The 12,369-nt window shown below is 57.6% G+C and overlaps 1 protein-coding gene across 2 annotated transcripts; it reads right to left on the bottom strand.

The window, feature by feature from the left end:
* Positions 1–6,978: 6,978 nt before the first annotated feature.
* On the bottom strand, positions 6,979–10,027 carry LOC125282076 (programmed cell death protein 7-like). Of its 2 annotated transcripts, none has more exons than XM_057312994.1 (2): positions 9,439–10,002; positions 6,979–7,048 (listed from the first exon to the last, which is right to left on the bottom strand). In XM_057312994.1, the coding sequence occupies exons 1-2, from the start codon at positions 9,862–9,864 to the stop codon at positions 7,028–7,030; spliced, it is 447 nt and encodes a 148-aa protein (XP_057168977.1). In that variant the 5' UTR covers positions 9,865–10,002; the 3' UTR covers positions 6,979–7,027. The 2 variants fall into 2 exon arrangements, with proteins under 2 accessions (XP_057168977.1, XP_057168976.1); XM_057312993.1 differs by lacking the exon at positions 6,979–7,048 and adding an exon at positions 7,942–8,077 and having other exon boundaries at positions 9,439–10,027.
* Positions 10,028–12,369: the final 2,342 nt, after the last annotated feature.

The following is a 12,369-nucleotide window of genomic DNA, read 5'->3' as shown; positions in this document are numbered from 1 at the left end:
GCCCAGAGTCACCCCGAAACCACGCAGGCACTGAGAGGATGGGCGAGGGGTCACGCACACCCCAGCAGCCAGGTGTAGTGGGGGAGTCACAGGCAAAGCAGAGGCTGTGACCTTTTTAAAATGTATTTAAGGATAAGAGAAATAACATGTACTTCTCATAGCGATCACTTCACAGACAGGCTCCCAAGCACCTTCCTGAATAATCCAGCCTCCCATCCTGTCTCTGCCGGAAGCGCTGGCCAGGGAGGGGCAGGAACTCGGCCCCCGGCTCGTCTCCCACCCCTACCTAACCCAGGCAAGCAGGCAGGCCGCCAACGCCGCAGGCCCAGCAGCCCGCACACACGGCCATGAGGGGTGGCCTCCCCGCGCTGCCCACTGCCCACCCTAGTCCAGGGGTCCAGGGGACGCCTAGTCCAGACACGGAGGTCGCGCACTCAGACATCAGCAGAATGCTGGACTCCCACAGGTTTCCGAGGCACATCCACAGGCGTGAAGGGACAGAGCCCATCGAGTTGAGCCTTATGCCGTGACACTTAGGGATAATTCTCCCAGCACACCTGGCCCAGCCTCTGACGGCAGAGTGGGGAGGAACAACCGGGCAGCCACCGCCCCCTCGGTGTGGGATTCCTGGACTTCCCCGGGGTAAAGCACTGCTGCTTCTGGAAACCCTCTGGACACAGGCCGTGGGTCACCCCGCCTCTTCAGGTGCACGGCGGCCCCTGCGACCTCCAGGGGCCGGCTGGCTCGCACTCGTGGCCCTGCCGGGCGGGGGAGGGCCAAGTCATGCTCTGGAGGCCCAAAGCCGTCACCCCGCATACAAGAACACAAATGTCCCTCCACGGACATGTGGGAAACAAGCTGTGGCTCACATACACTGGGCGGTAGGACTCGGCCGTAAGACAGAGGCGCTGCTGCCCCAACGTGGATGAACTCTGACCCCATCCACTGAGTGCACGAAGCCAGACACAGAAGCCACATGCAGCCTGAGTCCACTGACACCAGGTGTCCGAAGCAGGCAAACCCATGTGGGCAGAACGGGGGCCGGGGGCCGGGGGCGGGACTTCCGGGGTGATGAACGACTTTTGCAACCAGACGCGGCAGGGGCTGCCCGCCAGCGGGAGTGTACTTAGTGCCGCTGACCCACACACGCTAAAATGATTACAGTCGTGGTGATTGCGGGAAGCGTGTTTCAGCAAAAATAAACACCAGCAGATTTCAGAGGGAATTCACGGCGGTCACGTACGTGCAGGGGTCGGGAGTACTGGGCAACCACGGCATACTTCTGTTCCCACAGACATCGGTCAGCACCAGGAAGTGCACACAGTCCTCCTTCGGTTCGGAGGCCACGTACACGCCCCCTGCGGGTAGAGAAAGGAGAGGAAATCTCGGCACGGCCCCGTGGCATCCACCTCCGAGGCTGGGCTCTCCGTGAGCCCACTTTGCGGCCTACAGAACCTGTCCTCGCCCTGCCAGCTGTGGCACTTGGGGGGTCGGGCCGCCAGCCAGCCGTGGCCCCCTCCGTCCCTCCGTGGGTGCCCATTTCTCAGCCACCCTCTGTGCTCTGCAGAATTTAGCGAAGGAACATAAGAACAACCGCAGACAAACCCTCTGGGGTGTGCCTGGGGGAGGCGACCATTTCTGAGCATGGCAGGTGCAGGGGTTGTCCTAGCTGTCCCCGGGTTGTAATCCCTGAGACCGGGAGACAGCAGCCATTCCCGATGGAACCTCCCAGACAGGGAATGACGGACGGGAAGTCCCTAGTCTGAGTCTTCTACACCAGCCACTCAGCGTTTCTCAAAGACCAGTGGAAAACATGAGGGCCACCCACTGCCGGGAACAGGCCAGGTGGGGAAAGCATGTGAGCCCGGGCTACAGGCCCCGGGGTCCCCAGAAAACAGGAGCCAGGGAGCCCGGCGGAAGTGCACTCTGGGGGGAGATGCTGCAGGCTAACTGGACTCATCCTGATCCACCGGCCGGACCTCTGGAAGACGGGCCTGTCAATCAGAAGTGAAAATCCTTGGAAAGCACCTCTACCAACCGTGCTGGCGATCCCGACAGCCCTTCGTCTGGGATTCGCTCTCCAAAACATGGGGGCTGCACGTCCTTCAGCTCCCAAACCCCCAAGATTAAGAGAACTGAGACCTGCAGTTTGGCCTCGGGGCTGCCAGGGGTAACCAGCCCCCCGTCTGTCACCCTTTCTTGACTTGGTTTCTAGAAAGCACCATGGGGGAGTTGGGAAAGCAGGGCGGGGGATACCTGGGAAGCAGAGCTGAGGCAGGCCAAGCAGGTCCACACCGTTGGGGACACTAATGTCTTCAGGAGGGAGGCCCTTCCAGGGCTCCGTTTTGGGCTTGTCCCTCTTCTTTCTGAAGGAGCGCCTTCTGGTCTTGCTCAGAGTCGCGGAGGGGGCGCCAGCCATCTGACTGTCATCCTTACTGACGAAAGGAGGCACAAAAACCGACAGGACCTCCAGATCGAGAGAAGAGGGGCTGCTGACCCCCTGCTTCAGGGACACCTAAAGGGAGTAATACGAGTAAGCCAACAGCGCTCACCCTTGCTCCGCTGTGCGCCTTCTGTCCAAGCACCCACTGTCGCTCTGTTCCCCTTCGACCCGCCAGAGTGCCGGTTCCGCACCCACGTGTGTGTGTGGCCTCACCCACCAGTGGCCCAGGACAGGAAGGACGGCAAAGAAGCTGCTTTTAGGGACCCATCAGGCCATGCGTTCAGGCAAGTCACCCACAGCACAGGGTCTGGCTCTCCGGCTGCCCCTGGGCACACAGCCCGGCAGTTGCCAGCCCAGGACTGACAGGCAGACCTCAGTTCACATCCAGCTCTGCTTGGACTGCAGCAGCGAACGCCGCATCCCTGAGCTTCCCTCTCAAGGGGGCAAGGTCGCAGGTCAAAGGCTCAACCCCAGCCCCCACACCAGAGGCCCCAGTGCCCTCCCAGGTTGGGGGGGCCGCATACTGTCCAGCCCAGTACAGATGGGGTGCCGGCGTCATGCCCCATGCCAGTGGTCCTGTTGCCACTGACCTGGGGACACGGACCGAGGGGTGAGAAGAAGGACTGCCGGCCTCAGAGAGAAGAGACACACCCTTCCTCCAGCAACCAAACGGTCACCCCAGGTCTACACAACAGGGTCATTCAGCCTGAACACTTTCGAACTTTAACTTGGTACCCGATTTTTACAAAACCTTTTGTCTTTTCAGTCTTCCCCCAGATAATATGAAGAGCACGGGCTCTGCCTCCGACCTCCGTTCTGTCTAGCTACGATGCCTGAGACGGGCCACTCCGCAGAGGCAGTTGCCGGGCTGCTCCCCGAGCTCCCAGAAGAGGTCAACAGGCCGTGACAGAGAAACGGGCAGGTCAGCTCCAAGCTAGTGGAGAAACAGAAGTCAGGGGCAGGATTCGCTGGGTGGCAAGCATGTGGGAAGGTGGGAGGATGCCGGGGTGGGGTGGGCTGCGCGGAATCAAAGATCTCTGAGGGACTCAGAGAGGGCATGAGGAAGGACATCGTTGTCACCAGGAGAAATGGAATTGTCACCGGCAGGGAAGGGACAGCCAGCATCACCGTTTCAGTAAGAATCGTGGAGCCAAAGGGGAACTCTTACCCTTGAGAGGATTCATACAAGGAACTCCCATCAGTAAATACACTCTCTAAACTCAAAAAGCTTATTTTTATTCTGTATAATTTAAATTCAGGCAATAATTTCTTTATATTTGGAAAAAAGTTTAGTACCAGTGGGAACAAAGACCAAACATGGGAAATCCATAGTACTGGATAATGTTTACATCTTTGTGTATCAGGCATGAAAGGAAACCACGTCTTGAGTTCTACAAAACCTTTCTAAAACTTTCCTTATCACCATCCAGCAGTTCGGACCTACTTAACTATGAAAGTATGCACGTCCGCTCCTTCCTCACGTCAAACATCACATCGGTGAGCACTGGGCACAGGTGGTCACACCGTGAAGCCGGCCCCTTGCCTGCAAACCCCCCTCTGCTCTTCCCCTCTGCCCTGACGCTCCTGGGTAGGGCCCCGGCAGACCCCTCCTTCCAGGCTGTGACCCCCCCAGGGCTGACTCCTTGCCCCTCCTCAAGTGCCCCGCCTGGCTGGCAGTCTCCACACTCACATGGTGTCCTCACCTAGGGACGGCGCCCAGAGTCCCACTGCCAGCTCAGACCTCTTGCCAGTCCCAGACCGCACCCAGCTGCCTCCAGACATAAGGCGGGTCCCTTAAACTCACAGCTTCAAAAATTAAGCTCCTGCTGATTTCCCTAAAACCCAAGCTTCCGCCCATATGCTTGCCTGTGATAAAGACAGTGACCCTCGGGTCTTCGGAGCCACCAACCGCAGAAAAGTCTCTGAAAGCAGCCCCAGTGCCAGCCCAGCTGCGCACCTGCAGACCAAGCAGCCACCCACCCCGGGACTTAGAGCAGCTACAGACTCCACAAACTAATCCTTCAAGGGTTCTGCCATGAGAATGGCATCGCCTCCTCCCGCCCGGCCCAGGGCGCCCGACCCGCACTGTCCACTCTCACAAAGGGGGGGCACCTGGGTGGCTCAGTCGGTGAAGCGTCTGCCTTCGGCTCAGGTCATGATCTCAGGGTCCTGGGATGGAGCCCCAGGTCCGGCTCCCTGCTCAGCGGGGAGCCTGCTTCTCCCTCTCCCTCTGTGCCTCTCCCCTCCCCGCTGTGTTCACTCTCTCTCAAATAAATAAATAAATAAATAAATAAATAAATAAATAAAAATCTTAAAAAACAGAACACATGTGACCTCATCACCTGCCCCAACGGGCGGTGGCTCCTGCCACTGGCACCAGCTTTTTACCCCTGCAGACCCTTCGATGGATCCAAACCAGCCTCACACACCATCCCTGTCCCTCCACCAGCATGAAAATGGAATCTGTTTCCATACATTACCGTTATTACCACGTATTCCATGTATGTGGCACACGTGTGCTACGTCACAGGGCAGGACGACGACCTGCATCGTACGCCTGAGCAGCAGGCCAGCCTGCTTCCAAAGCCAGGGTGCCCCCAAAGCCGTGCCCCGCTGAACCTCTCGGTCTCCAGACACAAGCGCCCATGGTCCAACGCTGTGCTTTTTCCCTGCTCTCCACTCCGCTGGACTCGTGCTCACCCCCTCCCCGCTCCTCCTCTTCACCAGGGATGCCCCCTCCACCCCCACTGGAGGGAGACTTTCCTCACCTGCAGCCAGGACAAGGCGCCTCTTCTAGACCATCAAGCCCCTGGCTCCTCACCTTCTTCCACCACCTCCACCTCCCCTCCTCACCTCCTACAGCACCTCCTTCCATCACCTTCACCTCTCGTCCTCACCTCCTACAGCACCTCCTTCCATCACCTCCACGTCACCTCCTCACCTCCTCCAGCACCTCCTTCCATCACCTCCACCTGCCCTCCTCACCACCTACAGCACCTCCTTCCACCTCCCCTGAACCTCCTCCCTCCTCACCTCCTACAGGACCTCGTTCCACCACCTCCACCTCCCCTCCTCACCTCCTTCAGCACCTCCTTCCACCTCCCCTTCACCTCCTCCCTCCTCACCTCCTACAGCACCTCCTTCCATCACCTCCACCTCCCCTCCTCACCTCCTACAGCACCTCCTTCCATCACCTCCACCTCCCCTCCTCACCTCCTACAGCACCTCCTTCCATCACCTCCACCTCCCCTCCTCACCTCCTACAGCACCTCCTTCCACCTCCCCTGCACCTCCTCCCTCCTCACCTCCTAGAGCACCTCCTTCCGCCTCCCCCTGCCCTGGCTCAGCACCTAGAGCACTGATGCCTTCCACGTTGTACTCTATCACCTTCAGAGCTGTTGGTGGGCTGGGCCGGGGACTGTGTGGTCTCTCTGTGTCCCCACATTCAGCCAGCCGACGGCTCTCAGCGGAGGTTGCTCATCCATTCACATCCTCGCGCTCCGCGACCTCTTAGAGCGCAGCAGTCCGGATGCTGAAGGGAATGCGGTCATCATGCTAACGGCAGGAGACTACCTCTCGCCCCGCCATTTATCTAGTCCCTTAAAGTAAGATGGCCTAAATTCAGCCAACTTGGCATTTGGCCATACATCACACATCTGTTTTTCCACCGAACGTATGTCCTTGCGTCTTTTCTGGTTGGATAAGCAATGCAGTCTCATGTTAAAAGCTAACGACAATACAGGAAGAATAAAATACATAAGAATAGAAAGGAAAGGCCTTCCCCCTAATTCCACGAAAGGGTGGGTAATACTATGCACAGCGGAGATTACAGCCTTCACGTTTCTTATGTGCGTATATATCAATATGATTTGTCCCCCTACATACAATCATCTCCTTTTACTGGTTCCACTAGCTTTTTTCTCCACTTCAGCATATGGGGTGGCTGATTCCCTGTCACAGCTGTATGGTGCCACACGGGGACGACGCAGTAACAGCCCTACCGAGGGACAGCTGGCATGCTCTCTTCTTCGTCACACGCACAACCTGAGCAAAGGCAGCGGTGAACAGTGTCTGCCATACATACGTGCACGTGTCCGACTGGGTCATCAGAGTAAGTTCCTGAACGCACAGTCCTGGATCCCAGAGCATTGCAACGGCCCCTCCCCTACGGGCGAGACAAGGTCTGTTCTCACAGCCTGGGGACAGTCACTCCTGCTCTTCTCTCGCCCACACTGATTTACTAACCCCTCCCCGGGAACAACCATTTCAGTCCAAAAAACCAGAGCTAATTAAAAAGTGAGACACACACACCCTAACTGATAGCATCACAGATTTGTTTCTTATTCTTTTTTTTTAAGATTTCATTTATTCATTTGAAAGAGAGAGAGACAGCCCGTGAGAGAGGGAACACAGGCAGGGGGAGTGGGAGAGGAAGAAGCAGGCTCCCAGCGGAGGAGCCTGATGTGGGGCTCGATCCCAGAACGCCGGGATCACGCCCTGAGCCGAAGGCACACGCTTAATGACTGAGCCACCCAGGCGCCCCCACAGATTTATTTCTGTTAGATTATAGAGCGGCACTGATCTTCACACAGGATGGGCCATAATCTGTGAAATAAAACAGAAAACAGATTTGTTTAGCGCTCTAGAACTTGCTGTCCACCACCGTTAATAGCCACGTGGCTATTGAAATTGAAATTAAAATTCAATGAAGTGTAAAATCCAGTTCCTCAGTGGCACTAGCCATGCCTCAAGCACCTGGTAGCCATGTGTGGCTAGTGGCCGACACACGGATGGCACAGATGAAGAACACTGGCGTCATCACTCAGAAAGTTCTGGTGGACAGTGCTGCTCTAGAAGCCGAAAGCCTGGACGCTCTCCACCAAGAACCGCTACAATGTTGCCTTCACACCAAGAATTACGCCAGTGACCTACTCGAGGCACGGAGCTCTCGGCCCACTCGGAGGGTTAGTCGTAGATCCTTCCACACCCCACGCCTCGTCTCCACGGCAACCACGGAGTAGAGAGAGATGTACAAGCCAGAACCTCCCATGGGGTGGACGTATTCTCCAAGTCTTTGTCACTACCCTCACAAAACACCACCCATCTAAGAAATGAAATGGAAAGTTAGGACTCCTTACTACCCTACCAGTAAGTGGAATGTTTCTCATACCTCCAGGCTTGTTTTCATCTGTCACCGAGCAGGAATGCGTCAACGACAGAGAAATGGTGATTTTCAGAGTTATAAAAAAAGCCTCAGACGTTAGAAATAGAACTGCTATAACAGCAGAGTGGCCAAGTGAAGTCACATGTTTAGGTAACTGTAACGTCAACATCGGCCTTAAAGGAGGCTCAGCCCAGGAAGTTGGATCCGTCCCGAAAGGCTGCCTTTTTCCTACTCCAAATATTTGCGCTCCACCTCTTGCTGAACCCCTAACAGAATCAGCGTGTAGGATAAAAAGGGTAATAGCTAAAATGCAGAGTAGCAAACTGCCACTTGCCTGGGAAAGCCGTGGCCTGTTTGGGGCAGGAAAGCACCACCGTGCCATTCACCCTGCTCTCGAGACACGTCTCACCCTGGGGCAACCAACATGCATGCCGAAATCACCCAAGAAGCAACTGAAACCAGGTCATTTCCTATCAGAAGAAAAAGGAGGCAATGCCATTGGCAAATTAGAGGCAGGGAGATAACTCAGTCGATGAGGGTCAGAGGAGACAGAGGTCAAAGGGGATGCAGACATCACCGGGATTTGGGGAGTAAGAAAGGAGGAGGGAAATGCAGAAACCATCGAAGTTGGCTCTGTATGAAGTTAAGGGAGACAGGTCGCCTGGGTGGCTCAGTCAGTTAAGCATCTGCCTTCTGCTCAGGTCATGATCCCGGGGTCCTGGGTCCCTGCTCAGCGGGGAGTCTGCTTCTCCTTCTCCCTCTGCCCCAGCCCCTCTCCTGCTCTATCTCTCTCTCCCTCACTCAATAAATCTTAAAAAAAAAAAAAAAAGCTAAGGAGACTACCAAGACATTAAGAGACATTTATCCAGTTAATTTGAGCAATATCTAGCTTCTCCTGATGACCTCAACCCTTTCCGCTGCACCCCTAAATACTCGGGTGCCTTCCTGTGCCTGTCACTGCTGTTGTCCAGAATGAGATGAGGACTTGCCCAGGTAACTGGGCGGTAGAGCCGGAATCTCGGAGTACTCTGGGCATCACCACTAACCAGAGAAAAATCCACAGATAGAGTCATATGGACATCCTGGACCAAGAGAAAAAGAGGGCCACAAACCAATTCAAAAGAAAGCCTGGGTTACACAACCAAGAAAAAGCAGGGGCACAGTAAAGAAACACAGAGAATGAGTGTCCAAAACTGCTGCTTTCCGGGAAAAGGGTTTGTCACTCTGGCTGCTAGCACACAGAGAAAGAGAAAAGGGCCCCGGGCGGGGGGGGGGGGGGGGGGGGGGAGTAGGCAGCCTTTTCTGCAAGCGAGAAAAACAGTTAGGTTTCATCGCAAAATGACTAAATGCAGAACATTTGAAAGTGCCCCTTACATCTAAAACCCCAAACCTCACGATGCTGTGCCTGGCACAGCACCCACCACCGAGGAGACAGTAAGTCCGGGATAATGAATGAAATCCTTTCTTCCGCGACGACGTAACCCCAGGCGCCCCGGCGCACCCCCCGCCTCCCCCCATCAGCCGCCTTCACCCTGCCCAGGTGTGCTTCCCGAAGCCGGAGCGGCCGAAGGCGGAGCACCTGGAGGCGCGTCCTCCGAGCCCGCGCTCCTCTCCGGCGAGGGCTCCCCAGTCCGCAGACCCCCGCGACTCCTCCGCGGCCAGGACAGCCAAGGTCCCCGCACCGGGCGGGCTGCGGTGGAGGGGGGGTCTGGCCGGAGCCCCGAGCACCGCCCCCACCCCGCAGACGCCCGGGATGCCGGGGCCAGACCCGCGCTCCGATCGTAGCCGCCGCCCGGCCGCGCCCCGCCTCCGTTTCCCCACCGGCCCCTACCTGCTCGGGGCCGCGGAGGCTGTCCCGGGAGGGCCCCAGCAGCGCGCACGACTCCAGCAGCCCTGAGGACAGCGCCAGGTGCTGCGGTGCGGCCTCCGCCATAGCTGCTTGGCTGCTGCGGCCCGCTGGGCGCACCCCACTCGGGCGCCTGGGGCCGCCGACCCCGACCCCAGCCCCGCGCCCCGCGCAGCGCCGCCTGCACAGCACCCAGGCGCCCCACAGCCAGCCGCCGGGTCCCCGCAATGAGCGGTCGGTGGAGCGGAACCTCCCCGGGGGAGGGGCCTCCTGGGGTCGGGGCCTCCATGGGGGCGTGGCCGGCTGCGGCGCGCGGGGTCCGGTGGGGGCGGGGCCTCCATGGGGGCGTGGCCGGCTGCGGCACGCGGGGTCCGGTGGGGGCGGCCGCGGGGCCCCGCGCCAGGTCGTCATTTCCTTACCGGCTCGCGGATCCTGGCGCGTGCGCCGTGTCTGTTCGCGCGCATTCGCCCCATTGGCCCCGCCCCACCGGCAGCCCCCTTCCCGGGGAACGGAGGGAAGTGGGCGGCGTCCCCAAGTGGCAGGCGAGGGCGCCCAGCCCCCGGGGCCCAGGGCGTGAAAGTCACCTGCTCTGGGGAGCCCCGGGCCGGCTCTACAGGGCGAGGAGAGACCTAGGCCTGGCGCGACCCCGGCTCTCGCTGCCTCCTGGAAGCCCTCCTGTGCCCTGGACTGCGGAGTTGGTCGGGCGTGGACGGCAGAAAAGGCTGGTGGGGAAGGGGTAGAAAGATCCATTCCTGGTTAACCCGGTTAACCTTGCTGGCTCTGTCTAGTGAGAGGTTGAGCAACATTCGGCAGGAAACCCCGCGGGGTGGGCACCGCTGGAATGGATGGAGCCTGGGAGCACAGAGATGAGGAGGGTCTGAGAGGAGACAGGGCCCGTACCTGGCCAGCTCCAGACTGGCCCGATCCCGGGGGACCGTGGGCCTCCCCCAGCCACAGACTGGGCCCAGGAGCCTGGCTTTCGTGGCTGATCCCAGTCCCAGCTCTGCCTGCCCGCCAACCTTGGCACATCCCTATCCCTCTCTGCAGGCCAGCATAAGCATCTATAAAACCGAGTGGGTAGGGCACTTCGGTGGCTCAGTGGGTTAAGTGTGTGCCTTGGGCTCAGGTCATGATCCTGGGGTCCTGGGATTGAGCCCCACATTGAGAGCTCTGCTCATAGGTGAGCCTGCTTCTCCCTCTACTGCTCCCCCTGCTTGTGCTCTCTCACTCTAGCTCTCTCAAATACATAAATAAATAAAATCTTTAAAAAAGAAAAAGCGGGAAATGATATGAAAGGAACTTTTCTAGTTCTAATAATCCATGATTCATTTTTTAAAAACCACAAATGTTTAATGATAATGTCAAACATCTGTCATCAGCCTAAGATGAAAAGGAACAAAGCAATGTCAGAATCACAAGGGGGATGGGTGGGCCTGGACCTGGGAGTGCAGTATTCCTCCAACCTTCCCAGCCTGGTGAGGCCCTCACTGCCCGCAGCCTGACTCATGGGTTCCGAGTTTCACTCACTAAGTCACCTATTTATTGGCTGTGGGTCACTGCTGGTTCTCACTTAGGTCTGGCATCCGCGATCTCATTGGTAGTTACCAATGAGCCAAGTAGTTACAGTCACTGACTTCCAAAGCAGGACAGATTTTGCTCATACTTGTCTGGCTCTCTCCGTGGTGTTTTCGTTGTTGGTGGCCTCAGCACAGGGCAGAGTGGAGATACCCATGAACCCCCAGTGCCCAGGAAAGGCTCACTGATGCAGCTTGGAGGCATGAGCCACTCCAGGAAGGCAGCAAAGCCCTGGGCTCTAGGGACCTGGGCTGGAGCCTGGCTCTTGTGCGAGCTGTGGGACAGCCAAGCTCTTCACTGGCCCTAAGCCTCGGCGCCTTCCTGTTTGTTCAAATGCTGCTGGGTGTGGTCAGGACTCGGGGAGGTAAACACTTGGCGGCTGTCAAGAAGACCTAAGTGAGGCTCGGGCGAGAGCAGTGTCCCTTTTCCTCCAAGAGCTGCAAGGGTGGGTTTGAGGAAGGGAGCTCCGGGTAGCAACGGGTCCGGGCCTGGCTCCCGCCGTGCACGGGGCCTGCGAGGTTCTGCTTCTCTGGGCTTCACCCTTAACACCCGAGAAGGCCACAGGTCCTCCACAGGGCTCCTTCTTTACCCTGTGCTTTTCGGTGAGTCCCCAGTGCTCGTGCTGCAGACGCCTGCCCTGTGCTTGAGTGCTGATGGGATTGGACACAGAAGTGCAGATAACCAGCCACCAAAGGCACAGGTGGAAAAGCCACATAACGGCCATCTAGAGGCAGACGATGCAGGCAAGGGAGAAGCGGGAGCACGCAGAGCCTGGCTAACGGGGCCACCTGCAAGGGCGTAACACCGCCCCACGCTGGAGCCAGGGAAGGGACAGGTCGGACTGGCTGCAGAGCTCGCTGTTACAGGGGCTCTTGCTGCGGGCACCCCCATCCCTAGGAGCAGCCTTGCTGCTCTGTCTCACTCTCAGGATTACTGTGAAGAGCAAAGGAGAAAATAGATATGAAAATTGTTTGTAAACCGTAAAGGACAGAGGCAAAAATAGGGGGATGGGCACACCGTTGTGAGTAATGCTGAACAACACCGAACTGTCGACTTCAAAAAGGTTACTTTTACGCTATGGAGTTTCATCTCAATAAATTTTTTTTAATGGAGTTTATTTTTTTTTAAAGGTTTATTACTTAGCGCGTGCAGTGTGGGGGAGGGGCAAAAAGAAGGAGAGCATCTCCAGCAGATTTCCGGTAGGGCTGGATCCCACAACCCCAAGACCCCCACCTGAGCCAAAACCAAGAGTCTGACGCCGACCGACGGCACCACCCAGGCATCCCTCTAACGGAGTTTAGGAGGACCCGGTCTCAAACTGTGCTATATAGCAGCACGCCT

This window comes from Ursus arctos, unplaced genomic scaffold (assembly GCF_023065955.2).
Source record: "Ursus arctos isolate Adak ecotype North America unplaced genomic scaffold, UrsArc2.0 scaffold_16, whole genome shotgun sequence".
Classification (NCBI taxonomy): Eukaryota; Metazoa; Chordata; class Mammalia; order Carnivora; family Ursidae; genus Ursus; species Ursus arctos.
This window is presented reverse-complemented; position numbering and strand designations above follow the sequence as displayed.